Source organism: Lynx canadensis, chromosome A2 (assembly GCF_007474595.2).
Source record: "Lynx canadensis isolate LIC74 chromosome A2, mLynCan4.pri.v2, whole genome shotgun sequence".
Taxonomy (NCBI): Eukaryota; Metazoa; Chordata; class Mammalia; order Carnivora; family Felidae; genus Lynx; species Lynx canadensis.
The window spans coordinates 154,630,857-154,650,908 of NC_044304.2; the positions used below are offsets into that span (position 1 = coordinate 154,630,857).

General features: G+C 43.7%; 1 protein-coding gene across 5 annotated transcripts in view; it reads right to left on the reverse strand.

Moving 5' to 3' along the window:
* Positions 1–4,019: 4,019 nt before the first annotated feature.
* Positions 4,020–20,052, reverse strand: part of SLC37A3 (solute carrier family 37 member 3) — a 45,563-nt gene continuing 29,530 nt past the window's right edge. For 3 of the 5 annotated variants that reach the window (XM_030308561.1, XM_030308562.1, XM_030308563.1), the window contains 7 exons: positions 19,180–19,358; positions 16,567–16,708; positions 14,621–14,722; positions 13,970–14,017; positions 11,850–12,001; positions 6,790–6,855; positions 4,020–5,405 (listed from right to left, as the gene is read on the reverse strand). In XM_030308561.1, coding sequence (XP_030164421.1) covers positions 5,313–5,405; positions 6,790–6,855; positions 11,850–12,001; positions 13,970–14,017; positions 14,621–14,722; positions 16,567–16,708; positions 19,180–19,358 — 782 coding nt within the window. In that variant the 3' untranslated portion in view covers positions 4,020–5,312. The other 2 variants (XM_030308565.2, XM_030308564.1) reach the window with 2 other exon arrangements.

Here is a 20,052-nt window from a genome sequence, read left to right on the forward strand (position 1 = left end):
ACACATATATAACCACGAACCTATGTTCACATATGTAAACATCATTATCTCATAGTCTGATTTATTCAGATACATGCTGAAACAGACTTGGTCACCAGAAATGATCAGGGCACTTAAGGAAAAGCAAAAGGAAGGTGACCCGGAATCTAAAAGTGCAAGAGGCCACACGGGAAGGCAAACAGGCTTCCTTGATTAAATGGCTGCTGCATTCTTGGACATGGAACTGACTCTTTGATGCTCACGATTTAATTGAGGAAATGACAACCAGAAACAACCAGAGAACAAAATTGAGCAGCAAAATCAATCAGCCTGGGGCAGACTGCGTGGCCTACGAACAACAGCTCTGGGAGTTTGAAGAACAAAAAGAGCACTCGGAGTGGGGTTGTCAGGAAAGGCTCCTCGGAGGCAGGGCACCAGGGGCTGAGCGGGAGGAACAGCACTGGAACAGCAGTGTAAAGAGTGGGACAGTCCAGGCCAAACCACACAGCAGGAACAGAGACAGCAGCTCGAACAGCATGAGATCTGCGCTGCAGCAAGAAGTTCACTGTTCCTGTTGCCTCGGCCCTGACAGGTCTCCCAAAGAGCCTGAGGAGAGGATAACGTGCCGTGCGCCAGCGGGCCTCAGCACCTGGCCGCCTCCTGCAAGAGGTGGACTGTTTCTAAGGCAAAGGGAAGGGCCATTTGCAGGGTCAGGGACCACACTCCGCTCTGCCCACCCTCCACTCTCTCATCTTCCTTCCACCTTTTCCAACATGATCACCTTTTACTTAGCACCAACCATTAGGCGTTGGAGAAAAAGAGCAACAATCTCATTGGGGAGTTAGATGTCAAAATAGCTAAGAGAGAAACAGCTAAGCACCAAGTAAGTACTTCTGCTATTCCTAGACAGGGAAAGGGCGACGGTGGATGCTAGGGAGGCTGGCTGAGAAAGGCTGCTGGGACTAGCTGCTGCTGGCCAAGCCTTGAAGGAAAGTTCAGGTTCACAAGGCGGAGAGTTAAGAAGGGGTATTACAGACAAGAGGGTACGAACAACAACAGAAACACTCATAACACGGCTGAACTATACGCTTAAAATGGTTAAGATAGTAAATGTTAGGTTATGTGTATTTTTTTTTAATTTTTTTTTTTTTTACATTTATTTTTGAGAAACAGAGTGAGACAAAGCGTGAACGGGGGAGGGGCAGAGAGAGTAGGAGACACAGAATCTGAAGCAGGCTCCAGGCTCTGAGCAAGCGGTCAGCACAGAGCCTGATGCGGGGCTCGAACCCACGAACTGGGAGATCATGACCTGAGCCGAAGTCGGATGCTCAACTGACTGAGCCACCCAGGCGCCCCAGGTTATGCATATTTTAATCACAGTTTTTTAAAAACTTAAAAAAATTAAAAACAGGTGATTCCTAAAAAAAAAAAAAAAAAAAAAGACAGTAAGGTATGAAAACACACTGCCATTTGTAGCAAGGGATAAAGCCAACCATCTGACTCTGTAGAAGATTCACACAGAGTGGCAAAGGGAGATTCGGTAAAGAAACAGCTAGAAACTGGACTGTGGAAAACTTCATGCCAGATGGCACTTGATTCTCTACACCAAGGTTTCTAACTTTGTGGTCCAAGGATGGGCTTCAAGTTTTGGCCCATGAACACCCTGTAACAAATCTTCAATTGTTCATTCATATGTGCGTTTTGATCTAGACAGACGGTAATGGCTTTCAGATTCTCAAAAGGGTTTATGACTTAGAAACCTTGGGGTGCCTGGGTGAGTCCGTCAGTTAAGCATCTGACTCGGTTTCGGCTCAGGTCAGGATCTCAGAGTTTGTGAGTTCAAGCCCCGCGTTGGGCTCTGCACTGACAGCACAGAAGCAGCTTGGGATTCTCTCTCCCACTCTCCCTGCCCTCCCCTGCTTCAGTTCTCTCTCACACACAGTAAATAAATAAACCTTTAAAAAGAAAAAAGAAAAAAAGGAAACCTTGAAAACCATTCACATAGGCAATTGGCAGAGCGGTGTGGTTGGGACGGGACAGGGAGTTGAAGTTACAGAAGTTGAGTGCATTTCCCTGGAGACTTGCTCTTAACTATGCGCCAGATAGTATGTAACAAACCGATGCCACACCCGTCTTTAGTGGTTTCTTATTCACTAAGTGCTTAACAGAGCTATTGGTAGGTAAGAACAGCTCATCAGGGAAAGTTGCTGACACTTATAGAAAAGAAACTAACAGAGACTAAACAGAGAAGAGAACCCAGTAAAGGGGATAGGAGGTCAGATGATTCAATACATTAAAATGCTACAGAAGCCAGAGAAAAAATGGCCAGGGGAAGATGAAGTGATTACCAATGTCAAGTACAAGAGAGGAAATAAGAAAGATAAGAAATGAGGAAAAGAGATCTCCATATTTAATGATCTTCAGATGTACGGTGTCTGTAGGTGATGAAATAAGAGGCTGGAGGGTAAGGATATGGTGTCTAAACTGGGGCATTTGGGGACAAATGGGTGGCTCAGTCGGTTAAGCGTCCAACTTTGGCTCAGGTCATGATCTCACGGTTCATGAGCTTGAGCCCCTCATCGGGCTCTGTGCCGACAGCTCAGAGCCTGGAGCCTGCTTGGGATTCTGTGTCTCCCTCTCTCTCTGTCCCTTCCCCGCTTGCTCTGTCTGTCTCTGTCAAAAAGAAATAAATGTTAAAAAAAAAAAAAATTAAACTGGGGCACTTGTAGAGAAGGGAGGTACTGTTGATAATTATATCAGAACAACAAGAATCAGAACAACAACAACAACAGCCAGAAAGGCAACAGATAACCATCCATTAACTCAAAGGGTTTGACTGTGAAAAGAAAAATAGGATAGGAATCAGTAGAACTAGTAGGGATAAGAAAAGGCTTTATCAGTTATTTATCTAGGAGGCAGAGAGGACTTCCTGAGGTTTTTGTTTTGTTTTCTTTAGAGTGAGAGACAGAGAGGGAGCGGGGGGCGGGGGCAGCGGGAGACAGAATCTTCAACAGGCTCCATGTTCAGCGGGGAGCCCCACGTGCGGCTCTATCCCACAACCCCGGGATCATGACCTGAGCCAAAACCAAGAGCCGGATGTTCAACTGACTGAGCCACAGGCATCCCTGGGGCTTCTGGAGGTTTTTAAGGAGAAAGGAAGGAGGAAGCAGATGAGAGCACACTGCAGCCTCCATCCCAGAGTTCATGATGCACACAGAGGGCAGGCACTCAGGCATTTCCTGCATGAACATTTATTGAGCAACTCTGGTCTTCCAGGAAGCAGGAAGGAGCAGAATGAGCAGGAGCGGGGAGGAGACTTTCTTCCTTTGAAGCTACACAGGAGAGAAGAAAACACAGTATGACTAGGAAGGGCAGGCCAGAATAACCTTCCTCAACCTCGTGAGCATCCGAGACGTAGCTGCCAGAGAAGCTGTCATTTCCAAATGAGCTTTCCCTATGGTCAAGGGAAAGGAAATTAATAAGAAAGTGAAGCTAGCAGTTCTTTAAAGCTGATTCCTATGTAGGTGGCCAGAACTAGAATACGGAAATCTATCTATCATGCAATATATCCTTTCGTTCAGAGCCGAGCACTTATCTATCTATAATTTCATTACACGTACAGCTTGGGGGCTACAGCTACAGAGAGGTCAGGGGAACACTCACCCAGCTGAGTTTCAACAGGGTAAGAAAATAATGTTGGTGTCAGGATACAAAGATGCTACCATACTGATAATGCGGACAGAGAGGAAACTCACAACCAAATGTCAGAAGGAGGTTAAATCATAAAAATGGCATCCGTCTACGGACAACTCTTAAATTGCAATCAGGCAACTCATCCAAACTTAGTATAGTCTCACACAAAGGGGAAGGGAAAGTGTCCACAGAACGTAACAGAAATGGGGCCATTTCTGGGGCTAGCTGAACACTCTGGCAACACCGTAGGGTCAGTAAATGGTCAACAGCAGGAAATCATAAGGCACGAATCACGTTCTAGAACAAGAAACTCAGAGTATATATTTAAATAACCAGATGGACAGATATTTACTACAAAAGTCAGTTTATTTTCCCTTCCTGTGTTTCATATTTTCCCTTTTTTGTCAGTAATGAGCAATTAACTGATTGGAAATCTGCTTGATTAAATAACATTAACAAGTCCATAAACACATCACACTTTACAGTATAAAGTAAGAAGCTGAAAAATATTCCCTATCCCAATGTGAATTAGGCAGCCCTCAAAATTGCACATTTTCCCCCTAGTTTGTGTCCATAATTTAAAATATATATATATACAGAATGACTTTAACATATCGGTAATTAGTATAGAATTCACAGCCTTGAAGACATACACACTACAAACTTCTAAAGAATAGATGCCTGGTCCTCAGGCCCTAGTAACCCATTAATATGATTCAAGGTCACATACCTAACACTTACTAGGACAGAAGGTTTTTCCTCTAATTCTAGTCTTCTGCTGAGGTAACTCAAGGAACCCGGTCGTGAGAGAGATCAATTCTCTGAAAACAGGGCTAAGGAGATTAGCTTCCTAGTGGATCCTAACGTTCCCAGACAGCAAATCTGGGGTGGAGTACTTCAGTTGTGAGCTACACCTTGGAATGTTCACAACAACTGATGATGTACCTTATGGTCCTTGAAAGGAAGACTGAATACTTCCAGGAATCGAAGTAAATTTTGAATGAAGACAGAAGAGAATGAGCTGACAATAATTTGAAGATATTTCTGCATCCAGAGCTGAATAACTTTAGATCAGATACAGAGTGACCGAGCCAGTCACCATGTAGTGTGATTTTCCCACCACAGTTTAACAAAGGGATTCTTTGTCCAAGGCAGCCTTACGCTTGATCCAGCTTGAGCACTCGACCAGGATTTGATGCTTCAAAGATGAGCCGCTCTCTGCAAACTCATTATCAAAGCAAAATCCAATGATCCTTTCCTATTCACGGAGCCCGTCACTGATACGAACCATGTGCAACTGTCTCATGGTCACTCAACTTTCCGGGCTGGAGAATCCAGTCCAGGTCCAATACAGTACTTAAGGTGAAAAGGACAAATCTCAACAGGCCAAGTAAAGACGCTGGCAAATTCATAGGCCACTCAGTACGTTTATGGAACGACAGCAATAAAATCATCCACGATAATTTGTGTAGTGCAGAAAAACAGCCCAGCCTTCACCAATCGTCAGCGTCACAAGGTGAAAGAGGCTTGCCGATCTGAGGTTTCGTTGGAGCTCTTAAGACAACGCCCAAATAGGGTGAATTAAAAGAGAGAAGAGTCCTGATGCGTCTCCCAGTGTTCTTTTCTCCTGCAGGCACCGCTCACTCACTCAGTGAGTGAGCCTGTCGTCTTTGCATGAGATGGCGTATTTCCCTCACTATTAATGGTGAGATAAATAGAATCGTACAACTTGTCTGTGAAGAGAAAAAAGCATTAAATATGCAGTGACAATCTAACGAATTCTGTTAGAGCACCATGTTTTGAACGTAATAATGAATTTGGATAATTACATTCATTATGACTGCGTGCAAAGATAACTTGATCTTTAATGAATTAAAAAAATGATTCCAAAAATCAGTTAATATATTTTTTTAAATTTAATGTTACACAGTCTCCAGAAAAAGAACTAATGTACACAGATTAAATGATTTGCCATAGGCAGAGCAGAAAATTGATACTAGAGCTCACTTTCTTTTTATTTTTTTAATTTTTTTTAAGTAAGTAAGTAATCTCTGAACCCAATGTGGGGCTTGAACTCATGACCCCAAGATCAAGAGTCGCATGATCTACTGACAGAGCCAGCCAGGCGCCCCTGGAGCTCACTTTAAAACGTGTTTCTTAGAATGGATCCAGTTTTCTTTCTAGTACAAAATCTTGTGTGATCACACGGCAGGTTCATAAGGAGATATCTCCCTCTATTTAGCACAGATGTCAGAAGTGGAACACAGGGACACACAGTCCAGTCTTCAGAAGCTAGAAGGCAGTTAGGCAGGAGAAGCGTCCTTTGTGACAGCAGAGTACGCAGCCTTGAGGCAGCTCCAGAGAACTCCAGGCTCCTCGGACGAGGCTGGAGGGCCGTGCCTGGACCTGGGGCGATTGAGGTTGTCTCCAATCAGGATGCACTAGATTTAGGAGTGGGATATTAAATGCATCCCCTCCTGGATGAAGCTGTCACCAGACTCTCTCAGGGAGACCTGTCTCGAGCATCATCTCACCAATAATGTAAGAGGTCAGGTCACGTGCTTATTCAACAGACAGGAACATTTTAAAACGGTAAGGCCTTATTCTGAATTGGCTATTTCCCAGAAAGTACACAATTCCAGCCAAGAATGTTCAAGGCACGACAAATATTTTCTCAAGAGATTCTCATCGTTTTAGAACCGACACACCACGGTATTAATTACAGCAATGCTTCTTTTTGAGCCTGATGTTGCTTGGGGTACACTGTAATTTCCTTCAGAATTCCAAATTATATTTAGCAGATAGAGAGTACCCGGGAAGAATACACCGGTTAACAGTTGGTGATACTTTCAGTAAGTCTCTCACCATTTTTTTTTTTTTTTTGGAATTATACATGACAATACTCATTAGGCTTAGATCAAGGGCAAACTAAAGACCCATTCCCACCTTGAAAGAATGTATCTCATAGACTCATAAAATGTTACTTTTCACCACAGGGTCATTAAAACCCATCAGCAATTTTGCCAGTTTAAGAAGAGATTTAAGTAAATGCTTTGAACTAAATTAGTAAGAAAAACTACAAGTTAAAAAAAAAAAAAAAGGCACACGCTCACTTACCATGAGAATGAAAAAGTAGAACACCCACATCCATCCCAGGTTGTCCTGGATCAAAGACACTAAATACTACAAGGGAGAAAAAGAAATTACGACATAATCCTTTATAAATTAATCACACGAAGTAGCTGAAAGGTGGATTAAACACAGCTCTTCCAGAAAGTGAGTTAGGATTTGTAGAATGGTTTTCAGTTTCCAAAGCTTTCACGTGTGTGTTCCTACTTAAAGATACCTGGCCTTCATCTTGTAAGCTGGCAGAGTCCAAATACAAAAACTGCAGAGCAGATGACAGGACTTCAGGTTTATTTTTATTCACTTTGCTACTAAGAGAGGAAAATTAACATCCTCAAGCCATTTCCGTTTAATCATTCTTTCTTCCAGTGAAAGGTACTGTAACTGAAGCTTTCAAAAACAGTTGGTCTTCCAAGCGTACTGTTCATTTTCGATTGTGTTATTTAAGCAGAGGATTTCTGTACAGTTTTAACATTCTACAGCATGTTCTTTGACTTTGTTTCAATTGCCGAAAAGGGTCCATTAGCGTTTAACCCACCTTGTTTTTCAATTCTGATAAAATATATGTAACATAAAGTTAGCCATTTTACCCATCATTAAGTGTATGATTCAAAGGCATTGAGTACATTCACAATGTTGGACAACCATCACCACTATCTATTCCCAAAAATTTTCATCGCCCGAAACAGAAAGTCTGCACCCATTAAGCAGTAACTCCCCACCACCCCTTCTCCCCAGTCCCTGGTAACCTCTAATCTACTTTCTATCTCTAAGAATTTGCCTGTCCTAGATATTTCATGTTAGATGGAATCACACAATATTTGTCCTTTTGTGTCTGGCTTATTCCACTGAGCATACTATCTTCAAGGTTGCAGCATGTGTCAGAACACTATCCCCTTTTATGGCTGAATAATATTCTCTGGGGTGGACACACCACATTTTATTTATCTAGTCATCAACTGATCAACATTTGGATTGTTTCCACCTTTTGGCTATTATGAATAATGCTGCAATGAACACTGGTATACAAACATGTGAGTCCTGTTTTCAGTTCTTTAAGGTATATTCCTAGGAGCGGAACTGCTGGGTCACACGGTAATTCCATGTTTCACTATTTGAGGGACCACTAAAGCATTTTCCAGAGTGGCTGCACCATTCTACATTCCCACCAGCGATGTCAAAGAGTTCCAGCTTCTCCACATCCTCATAAGTACTTGTTATTTTCTGTTGTTGTTGCCCTTGTTTTAAATTACAGCCATCCTGAAAGGTGTGAAGTGGCATCTCACTGTGTTTTTTATTTGCATTTCCCTAATAACGAAGGATCTTGAGAATCTTCACAAATGTTTATTGGCCATTTGTACACATTTGTCATAAAGATTTGTCACTATGATTTCTTTTTTTTTCTTTTTTAACCTTTATTTTTTTTGAGACAGAGAGAGAGAGAGAGAGCATGAATGGGGGAGGGTCAGAGAGAGGGAGACACAGAATCCGAAGCAGGCTCCAGGCTCTGAGCCGTCGGCACAGAGCCTGACGCGGGGCTCGAACTCACAGACCGTGAGATCATGACCTGAGCCGAAGTCGGACGCTCAACCGACTGAGCCACCCAGGCGCCCTATGATTTCTTCTTGAAGAGTTTTTTATTTTAATGTTTGGGAGAGAGAGCTCGTGCATGCACATGCACACGTGAGCAAGGGAGGGGCAGAGAGAGGGAGAGGGAGAGAGAGAGAATACCAAACAGGCTCCGTGCTGTCAGCGCAGAACCCACAGCAGGGCTTGATCTCACAAACCATGAGATCAGAACCTGAGCTGAAATCAAGAGTCAGACCTCAATCAACTGAGTCACCCACGCACCCCTCTTCTAAGAGTTTTCATGGTTTTAGCTCTTAAAGTTGGGTATTTAATCCATTTTGCATTAATTTTTTGTCTATGCTATAAGGCAAGGGTCCATCTTCATCCTTCTGTGTGTGTGAATATCCGGTTTTCCCAGCACCATTTGGTGAAGAAACCATTCTTTCCCCATTGAATGGTCTTGGTGCCCTTGTCAAAAATCAACCGACCACAGGTGTGAGTTTCACACATGTTCTTCCATCACACACTACCAGTGAAATTCGTAAGCAAACAAATTTAAAAGCCAAACAAGTGAGGGGCGCTTGGGTGGCTCCATTAAGCATCCGACTTCGGCTCAGGTCACGATCTCACTGCCTGTGAGTTCAAGCCCGGCATCGGCCTCTGTGCTGACAGCTCAGAGCCTGAAGCCTGCTTCAGATTCTATGTCTCCCTCTCTCCCTGCCCCTCCCTGACTTGCACTCTGTGTGCGTCTCTCTCTCTCACTCTCAAACACAAACAAACATTAAAAAGCAAAACAAGTGAGTGATTTACCCTAGATTATGAAACTATGAGATCTGGTCGCTCATTAAAGAGCTCAGAGCAGTGCCCCCATGTCTTTCTGTTACTTTATCTTTCTTTTAAATAGTTTTATTGATGTATAACTTATATAACATAAAGTTCACCCATGCAGCTCAATGGTTTTGAGTATACTTACAGAATTGTGCAACCATTACCATAATCTATAAGCCATTTCTATCACCACCACCACCCCACCCTCCCCCCCACAAAGAGACCTCGTACCTATCAGTAGTCACTCCTCACGCCCACCTGCTCCCAGGCAACCACTACTCTCTTTCGCCCATTTTGGATATCTCACATGAATGAAATCATTTACAGTATGTGGTCTTTTGTAACTGGCTTCTTTCACTTAGCATAATATTTTTTAGGTCCATCTATGTAACATCTATCCTCTTTAAAGTGCCAGATACCCCCTTAAAAATACTACTCCATCATAATGAATACACCACATTTTGTTCATCCATTCTTCAGTTGGTGGACATTTGAGTTTTTTCTAATTTTTAGCTGTTAGGAAAAATCCAGCTATGAACATACGTGGACACGTGTGCTCATTTTTCTTGGGTAGACACCACGATTTAACCTTACTGATCCCCTACTGTGTGTCATAAACACACTAAGCATTGGAGGAAAGAAACAGTTCCTGTTTGCAAGGAATGCAGTCTGGCACAGACAGATAAACCAGGAAGCGGGATGCCCCATGACAAGCACTGTTAGAGGTGAGCACCAAGTGCTATGGAAACTGAGAGGGCAATTTTCTTGTGAAGTCAAGGAAAGGTGGGGAAAGAAAGCTGTTCAGGGTAAGTTCAGAGAGCTGGGACAAAGCTCATCAAGTTTCTGATATTAAGTCACAGAGTTTGGGATTTCATGCCCCAAGCAATGGGAAATTACTCAAAAATCAACATGGAAGAGGAACGAATAAAGCTAACAATGATTCACTCCTGACCCACTTCCCTGACCACCAAAGTAAACCCAACGCTAACCCACATACACAGTTAGGGATCCAAATACTGGCAGGTGAGGCACCCTACACAAAAATAAGCTCCTTGAAATGCTCATTATAACATGCCTACTTGGTTAATGCAGAAAACATCAGTGAGAAACGAGAACCTGAAATACAGTAGTGTCAGAAAAGGATGCCCAATACAACCACCCCGATCGCTTACATGAACACGAAGACCTCTGAACTGGTAGCCAACAGCATTCTTTGGTTTCTATTCCAGAGCACAATCAAGTAAGCAAATTTCTCCTACTTTTTGTTGGATTTTTCTTCCTCTTCAGTCTCATCATCAAATATGCTAATAAGCACATCAATCACATCGATCAGTCGTTCTACAACAACTCAACAGATGCTGGAAGGTCTACTGTGTGCCAGGCACTGTTCTATGTACTGGAGCTACAGCAGAACACGATGCAAAATGCTGCCCTCGTGATCCTTACAACATGGCGGGGGAGTCAGACATTCACAAATAAATATACAAGATACGGCTGAGTAGTGATAAGCATCAAGATGGCTTATCTTCCTCAATTCTTGCTCTCTCATTAACCACCAGCAATCCGGCATCGGTGATCTAGCCCCACAGAGCAAACCAAACAGCAATATTCAGGTCCGATAATGACCTGTCAAAACTAAGAGCGTTTTCGATTCCATTCTCCTTCTCTGGCCTCTCTATACCTATGACCTTACTGACTAACACCTCCCCTTTCCTACACGTCACCCTGCTGACTTCCTGTTTCTTCGACCACTGGGCAGCCTCTGAGATTTTGTCTATATTTTCCTTCCCCATTAAACATCTCATTCACTTCCAAAGTTTCAACTATTTTATCTACGCAGATGATTCTCTGATCCTTATTTTTGCAAAAGCAGCACTCAATGTGCTGGAAAAGTATAACCTAAGACAGGCATGACTCACAACTGTCCCAAAGAAAAGGTTGAATTTAAGCAAAACAAGATCGATTTGAGTTGTTCTGACTACTTATTGTAGGCCAATCTTAGCCTAGCCGATCTCAAGTTTAGAGTGCATCACAATCACCAGGAAGGCTTTTTGAAACGCAGATCTCTATGTTCTAAATCAGCAAGCCTGTGGTAAGCTTAGCGTTCTGTACTTTAATAAATCACCTAGATGATCCTGACCCAAGACTTTAATGAACCGCCCTTTGAGACACAGCCATTGGAAACAGAGAAAATGACTCAGAGCAGCTGCCAGAGTCCGTGGCGATTTCTGGTAGGGATCCACGTGAAGAACGTGTGTGTCTGGTAGGAGAGAGGAGGTAGGGTGTGTGTGCATGCCAGGTGGGGGATAACGAGAAGCATGTGTCTCGGGGCCCCGCAGACTGCCAAGTTCAGGCTAGGAAGAAAGGAGTAGCAAACTGGGACTGAGAGCTGTCTTATGAGGTGTCAGCTAATTTCCAGACAGGAAGAATCTGGATATTAAAGTGGGAAGAAGAAACTAAAAAACGTAGAAAGACCTTCCATATCAGGTCACATTAGCTGACCTCAGAGGAGATTAGCAACGTAAGGCTTTACGGGAAAGTGTCCTGTATAGCACTAGAGTGCCACCTACTGTGGCCCAGTGGGCAGATGTAAATTCTTGGACCATTGAGAGACTACTCACCACTCAGTTTCACCCCCTCTCCTGTTCTCTCACCTGGCCTACCGCTGCTCCAATGCTTCCGGTTCCATCAACAATTCCTGTGACGGTCGCCAAAGCCTCACTGCTCCCTTGGATCAGCTCTTGGTGACCCAGGTCCGCAGAAATAGCAGAGCTAATCATATTAGAAGGTCCACCAATAAAAAATCCTGAAGTCATAAACAAAACAGGTTGTCATTAACACACTATTCTTTTTTTAAATTTTTTTTTTTTCAACGTTTATTTATTTCTGGGACAGAGAGAGACAGAGCATGAACGGGCGAGGGGCAGAGAGAGAGGGAGACACAGAATCGGAAACAGGCTCCAGGCTCTGAGCCATCAGCCCAGAGCCTGACGCGGGGCTCGAACTCACGGACCGCGAGATCGTGACCTGGCTGAAGTCGGACGCTTAACCGACTGCGCCACCCAGGCGCCCCTATTAACACACTATTCTTAACACCACTAGAAATCTACTGGACAAGATAAGCTCTTATCCAAACATTTTTTTTAATGTTTATTTATTTTTGAGAGAGAGAGAGACAGAGTGTAAGCAGGGAAGGGGCAGAAAGAGAGGGAGACACAGAAGCAGGCTCCAGGCTCTGAGCTGTGAGCACAGAGCCTGACGTGGGGCTCGAACTCACGAGCCGTGAGATTATGACCTCACGGTCATATGGAGATTATGAGCCAAAGTTGGATGCTTAACCCACTGAGCCACCCAGGCACTCCTCAACATTTTAATCAATATGCTGAAGAGAAACAGTGAAGGGGGGGGGGGGGAGAAGAAACCAGTAAAAATGAACACTCTCCCAGATAGTGACATCTTCAAACTAGTTGGCATCTGCTTTTCTGAAAGTCCTACTTGAATTACGTGATACGGCAGTATATTTTTATAAAAGCCAAAGATACAGAAAATACAGTAAACATACAGCCTTTCTAATGCTGCAAAGGCTGCGTTCATTAGTAACTAATTACACTCGCTTGTCGACTTCTACTACGGTAGAGTTGTATCAACTGAGCATTTGACTATCCAAATTCAACCACACGTACTGAAAATAAGAGTGAAGAGAAGCAGCTCCACAAGCGGCGCAGATGGTTCTTCTCAGCCACCGCCCCCCGCAAGGCTGTCTGAGGACTGAGCAGAGGCTGGCCCGTGAGAATCTGTTCGCACGGCTGGAATGAGCTCCATGTGCCTCACGTATCATGAGCAGCTCTCACTCTCCTGAGTATGATCTAAAGTTTAAAAGTCATTTTTCTATACCACGGCCCTGATTACACTCAACTGTTTCATCTGCTGCTCCAGTGGAGAAACACTGGCCAATTCCAACACTGAAAGCTGGTGAACTGGTTTCTAATGTGCCATCTTCCTAACTCGCTTCTAGAAGTAACAGGGGAAGCTGAAGCCAATCAAAAAATACCAGAGGGGCGCCTGGGTGGCTCCGTCGGTTCAGCGTCCAACTTCGGCTCAGATCATGATCTCGCGGTCCTCAAGTTCGAGCCCCGCGTCGGGCTCTGTGCTGACAGCTCAGAGCCTGGAGCCTGCTTCGGATTCTGTCTCCCTCTCTCTGCCCCTCCCCCACTCGTGCTCTGTCTCTCTCTCTCTCTCTCTATCTCTCTCTCTGTCAAAAATAAATACACTTAGGGGCGCCTGGGTGGTTCAGTCAGTTGGGCATCCGGCTTTGGCTCAGGTCATGATCTCACGGTCTATGGGTTCCAGCCCCACATCGGGCTCTGTGCTGACAGCTTGGAGCCTGGAGCTTGCTTCAGATTCTGTGTCTCCCTCTCTCTCTCTGCCCTACCCCTACTCATGCTCTGTCTCTTTCTGTCTCAAAAATCAAAATAAACATTAAAATTAAAAAATAATAATAATAAAATAAATAAATAAACTTAAAAAAATAAAGTAAAAAAAAGTACTAGAAAATCTCTGTCAAAAGGGACTGCTTCTCTAACAAATAGGACTGAAGAGGTCACATAAGAGCAGAGAAACAGAATCTGAAGTAGACAGTTTTCCTTTTACCATGTGAGTTCTCCATAACGAAGGGTTAGTATTACTCAAACTGAAAGAGCACACAGTTTCCCTCTCTTCTTTTTATTTACAGAGGAGTAGTAATAGTATAACGAAACGGAGCCACACAACATACCTGTAACCGCCATCAGAAGTGCGTTAATGGACTTATCATTTGGAGAACCTACGAGGAGGGACACAGAAACAGCGTGCTGACTTTAAGAACGGATTACACGGGCCCGCAGCGAACAGCACACAAAGATCTGGATCTCGGTGACCTCACAGATCACTCCCAGAGACAACAAAGGGCTACAAGTCTTTCACCGCCTGCCCCAACTTCTATTTGTAATGTCTGCCACTTGCTGGTGCTCGAGCTAATGAGACTTCTAAAAGCTAAGGAAAAACTCTACTCCCTTCTCAGCAGCATCTTAAGGGACATATACCAAACCTACTAATTACCATCTCTCCCCTTTTGAAACCCTTTCCCTTTTATTGTTTTATTGCCTCTAACGCTGGCCCTCTGGAGCCTACCCTCAAACAAAGCATATACACTCCCAAGCAAGCTTTTAAACAAACCAACAAAGCAGAAGAGATGCCAGTTTCCTCCCCAACACAAATAAAACTACGTGATGATACTTTTACCAGGCATTTACAGGACCATACAAAGGTCTCGGATCAGCCTTTGTAGCCGGTCTCAAGGATCTCCCTGGCGTTGATCGCTGACTCATGGCAAAGGCCTTAGTCCTAAGAGATCGGAAAAATAATTGAATTGCAAGGGAATACTCACGGCTGTATCCAACGAGGGACCCAACTGCCAGAAGCAGACTCAGAGCTAAAACCGGGGCTCTCTTCTGTAATACGTCAGAGACGAAACCTTGCAAAGTTCCACCTGCAAAGCACAAGGAGCCCATCACAATCAAAATCGTTTATCACTTAGCTCAGTTACCTGAAACTCATTCACCATGTACCCTCTACCTGCTATAGGACCCTGAGACTGGTCCACCCAAAAAGAGGGCTGACTCTCCTAAAAAGCTTCCACCAGAGCTTCCTTTTAGGAAGAATGCCTGACTGTCAATTGCCATGATGGATGACAGGGACAGGACACCACGAATCAGACAGCAAAATAAGGAAAAATCATCAAAACCACCCACTGTCTCTTGCTGTTCTCCCTTTTCAAACCAGCTGTGAAGGCTTTTCCTAATTCTTCTGCTTTTTATTTTAAAAGATACGGGGGTGCCTGGGTGGCTCAGTCAGTTAAGCGTCCGACTTCGGCTCAGGTCATGATCTCTCAGTTTGTAACTTTGAGCCCCACGTCGGGCTCTGTGCTAACACCTGGGAGCCTGGAGCCTGCTTCGGATTCTGTGTGTGTGTGTGTGTGTGTGTGTGTGTGTGTGTGTCTGCCCACCCCTCCCCCACTTGCGTTCTGTCTCTTTCTCTCTCAAGAATAAATAAACATTAAAAAAAATTGTTTTAAGATGATTCATTAGGGGCTCCTGGATGGCTCAGACAGAACTTGCTTGGGATTCTCTCTCTCTGTCTCTCCCTCTTTCTCTTGTGCATAGGCCCGCCCTCTGCCCCTCCCCCTGACTCACACATGTGTGCTCTCTCTCTCTCTCTCTCTCTCTCTCTCCCAAAATAAATAAGCATTAAACAAACAAACAAAAAAAGATGATTCATTGAAGACCATGCCTCACAGGCTATTAGTAGCAGCCAATAAATGTTCACTAAAATTAAATGCAGTGATTATGGTCTGGTGATAATGCACAGGCCAGGATCTTTAAAAAGAGGTGATGTGAATCCTTCAAACAACAAGGTCACCTTTAGATACAGCCCCATTTCGAGTTCTAGGGACTATGGGACATCTGGTACATCCTCATCAGACAGCAGGATCCAGAGGTATGAGCAGGTCTAAAGGTGACAGCCTCACCTTTGGCTCTGTATCTAAGGCTAAGGGCAGACAAGTTCAAGTACAATAACAGGGTATCGCCTGAGGATGCACTGCTCTCACGTGCTCAGGACAGTTTAGCCTTACCACAATTCTAAATCCAAACAGCACAGAAAAGATGTTAAGGTTTTGCCACAGCAACAGCAGTAACACCCACTACCGCAGTCCGTACCGCTGTCTTGTTTTAAGGTTTCTCCCGTACTTGTTTATACTTCCAGCTATAGCAAAAAGTTACCATTAAAATCTGCTGTGTACAATGAAACAGCTGCAAAATGCGCATAGGAATTAATCCCCCTATTATTCCTACCTCTATGGTCTGACAAAATCTACACACTAAGCTAGTATCTCCCCTTCTTTGGTGTGGGTGGTGGGAAAGGTGGTGGGAAATAGGTCAAATGAACACATTCACATTCTAACTCGGCTCCCTGGCATGTGATTAGCTTTAGAGCTCAGATATCACTTACAAGTGTACGAAAGGGTTACACTTAAAGAGATCACGGAGGGAAACATCGCTGTGCTTCCCAACACAAAAGAACTGATCCATAAACAAAGAACGGAGAAACAAGAGCCCTATAAATCACAGGGCTGCCGGGGGCTGGCTCTTCTTTTCTATGGATTCTTTTTTTCTTTTTTTTTTTTTAAGAGTTTGTGTGTTTACTGATTGGACACTTTAGGAAAAATGGCTGTGGACTAAGTAATAAAACTTTAAAGGATGTCAGATTTCATAACCCAGTAAAATATTACTAGTGACTAATTCCCCTTACAGAAAAAGATGCATCTGGCCTTACCTATAATTCCTCCAACATCGTACCAAATGGACAGCTTGTCAGCTTCAGCCTCCTTCCATCCAAAGTTGTTACTCAGATAAAAGGGCAACCAGAAGAAGAAGGAGTAATTTACCAACTTCAAGCAGGCATAGGCCAGTGAATACTACAAGAAAAACATTCGACTATCAGTGAGAACAAATAGCACAGCAGGACCACAATTTTTAACATAATTAAAAAAGCAAAACCAGACACAGGAGTTTGGGATGAACCCACCTGATTCTAGAATTAAACATTTCTATAGATTCCCTGACTTTGCCTAGTCTCCCTCTTCTCTTTATCCCCATTAGCTTCCAGAAAAGCACATGCAGCAGGCCTTTAAAATAAGAACACATAGGACTATTTCTTGACTGTCCCCAATTTCTTCTCCTTCCAGTTCTCTGGTAGAAGCAAACCAGTGTTTTGAACCTAAAAGGCAGGGCATTTACTCGTCTTTCTTTATTTAGACAAAGATAAAAGGTATTCATCCCACTATCATTAACCAAAAGCAAAGAAATCCAGTAAGCATCTCAGCTTTTCTTCCAAGCAGCCAAACCTTTCTGGTTCGTCTACTTCCTGCAAAGTTAACACTATGAACAGTGGAGGGCAATAGGACTACACTCCAGTTTCAAGGTCTAAAAAAAGCATCAACGTTAAAACTATTTTCATATTATGGTGTCCAAAGGCTTTATATTCCAGTGGAAAAGAAAAAGTATCTTTGGTGAGTCAGCAATGAAGGAACACGACGGCCATGGGCCTCGTGACTCTACTTGGAGGAATAAAAGATGGCAGCGGGGCTAAGACTCCTATATTCAACACATTATTACCAGGAAATCCTGACATTTAGCATCAAAGGAAAAAGGGGGAGGAGCAGAGAGACCGGACTTCAAAGGGTGTCTGGCTAGTATATTCTTTTCCCTGGAGCTGCCAGTTATTCCCTAGGTATCACTTGTTTTAAAACAGCTTCCCTGGCAGGGCAACAGCCACCCCCTAGAGAGCTAAATCCCAATCATGAGGGCGTTTTGTCCAGACAGCCTGCTGCAGAGACAAAGGAATTAAGTTAACTAGATTTCCTCTGCATCCCTGCCTGTGTCAGGGAACAATCGCTTGTGAAATACAAAGGAATAGAAAAAAAAAAACACTTAACAACAACAGATTTTTAAGTCCTGTCCCAGAAATTAAACTATTACCAGCAAAGTATTTTAATAACTAGTTAAAAATTACTAATCACTAGCATGAGAACAGGCCTAAAGGAACTTGCATTTCTCTTGTATAATATATCATCTTTTGGTGACAGAATTGTGGAAACTCACACTTACATTTTAACTTATAGTTCACTATCTGTTTGCAAATATCGGTCCTCTCGGCTTGGAGGCAGAGGTCAGAGGGAACAAGTATGTATGAGAAAGGACAACCTGCAGGCTCTGAATCTAGCTGAGGGGTTACATTGTAAAGCACCATTAGACAATAAAATAAACAAAACCGGGTGCTTGTTCACAATACAATAACCCAATGTTCTAGGCCCCGGGGAAGGCTGGTTTACTTTCCACTCCAGAGGGAAGGGGAACAGAGACACAGGATGGGCTGAGGGACTTATCCCAGGCCTCGCACAGAGTTAGTGGGTAAGCCTGACACATAACCTAGGCCTCTTAACTTCCACTCCCGTGCTAGAGGGCCCGAAACATCAAGACAGAAAAACTGCAGCAGAAGGGATTTAGTTAACACGTTAGACGGTTCTCCTGACCGTAAAGGTTTTGGAAACACTGGAATGCATTACCAAGAAGTACTGTGGAGTAATGTGCTCTGGACCTTTTAATAAAAGGACAAACAATTTTGTTCCCGGAATGATAAGAATATAGGCAAAGAAGGCAGACTGAAATGGACCATTCAAAACCCCCTCTTGGTCTACATATAATTCTATAAAACTTCAACAAATCAGAAAGAATGTATTTAAAAACACCAATTTCGGGCACCTGAGTGGCTCAGTTGGTTAAGCTTCCAACTCTTGATTTCGGCTTAGGTCATGATCTCACAGTTTGTGAGACTGAGCCCCATGTCAGGCTCTGCCTGCTTGGGTTTCTCTCTCTCCCTCTCTCTCTCTCTCTCTGCTCCTCCCCTGTGCATGCGTGCATGTGCTCCCCCTCTCTCCTGCTCTCATTCAAAATAAATAAACATTAATAAACAAAAACCAAAAAAACATTAATTCTGCCTTCTTACTTGAATGCTAGGTCAGGGTCAGCACACTGGAGCTCACGGGCCAAACCTGTCCACACCCATTTGTTCCATACCATCCAGGGTTTCTTGTTTCCTGGACATGAGTAGGTGTGATAGAGACTATACAATCCCCCCTCCAAAGTTAAAAACATTTACTATCTGGCTCTTGACAGAAAATGTACACCAACCCCTGCATTAGACTGCGGATAAAATTTCAAGTCTAGAAACAAGCCGAGGGCCACTATCCAATATTCCTCTGAACATATACTCCTACAATAAGGTATCAAAAAGAAGCTAAACACTTAAAGATGCTTTATCCTAGGGAGGGTTCACATTCAGGCCATAATATCTCACTGGTGGTAAGGAGATCTGAGGGGCCCTTACCGGTATAACTCCAGGAAGACAACAGGCCTGATAAAAGCTGATTGCCTTGACTTGGGTAATAGTGCTGCCTTCTTGAATGGAATAATTAGGTTCGTATTCATCTTCGTTTTCGGCACCATTAATTAATGGCCTGTGTGAGTCTTCTTCAAAATTTTCTTCTGCCTCAATACCTGGGATACCTGCAACAGTAACAGCCACCATTTATAGAATGCCTTCTAGATGCCCGGCACTGGGCCGAGAGTTCTGCGTGTATCATTGCTCGTGGGGTTGGTATTATTTTCATTTCCACATTACAGAAGAAGCAACTAAGGTTCAGAGGCCAAGGTCAGCTAAGATCACACAGCTAATAAGCCACAAAGCCAGGACTCTGATTCTACTTTACCTGGCTTCAGAGCAATGCTTTTTCAACTACTTCACACTCTCTCTTACATTAAAAAAAATAAAATAAAGTGTTCACTACACACGCGTAAACTGACATGTCTCTTCAAGAACTCAAAAGACGGACTTGTACATTTATTTGCTTCTGTGGTTTTGCTCGTACATATTCTGTATGTAACCACAGATGAGTATCACACTAAATTACTTTTACGAAGGACAAGAAATGTCTGAAGAAGTGAAATGAGAAACATTCCATGCTAGTTTCCAGTCAGTATTCTCGATTACAAAGCTCATTTGCCAATGAAGAGTTTTCCCTGAATCCGGGAAGGTGAGCCTCGCTCCCCTCCAACGTCCGCAGCTGTGCTGGGAGAGCCACCCACGGGGTCTACTGGACACACAGAGCAACGCCACTCCTCTAAGTCACTGAAAGGGGCTCACAGTTCTCCTAGGGAACAAGAACCTGGCCGTGCAGGCCTCACCCATAACCGTAAGATG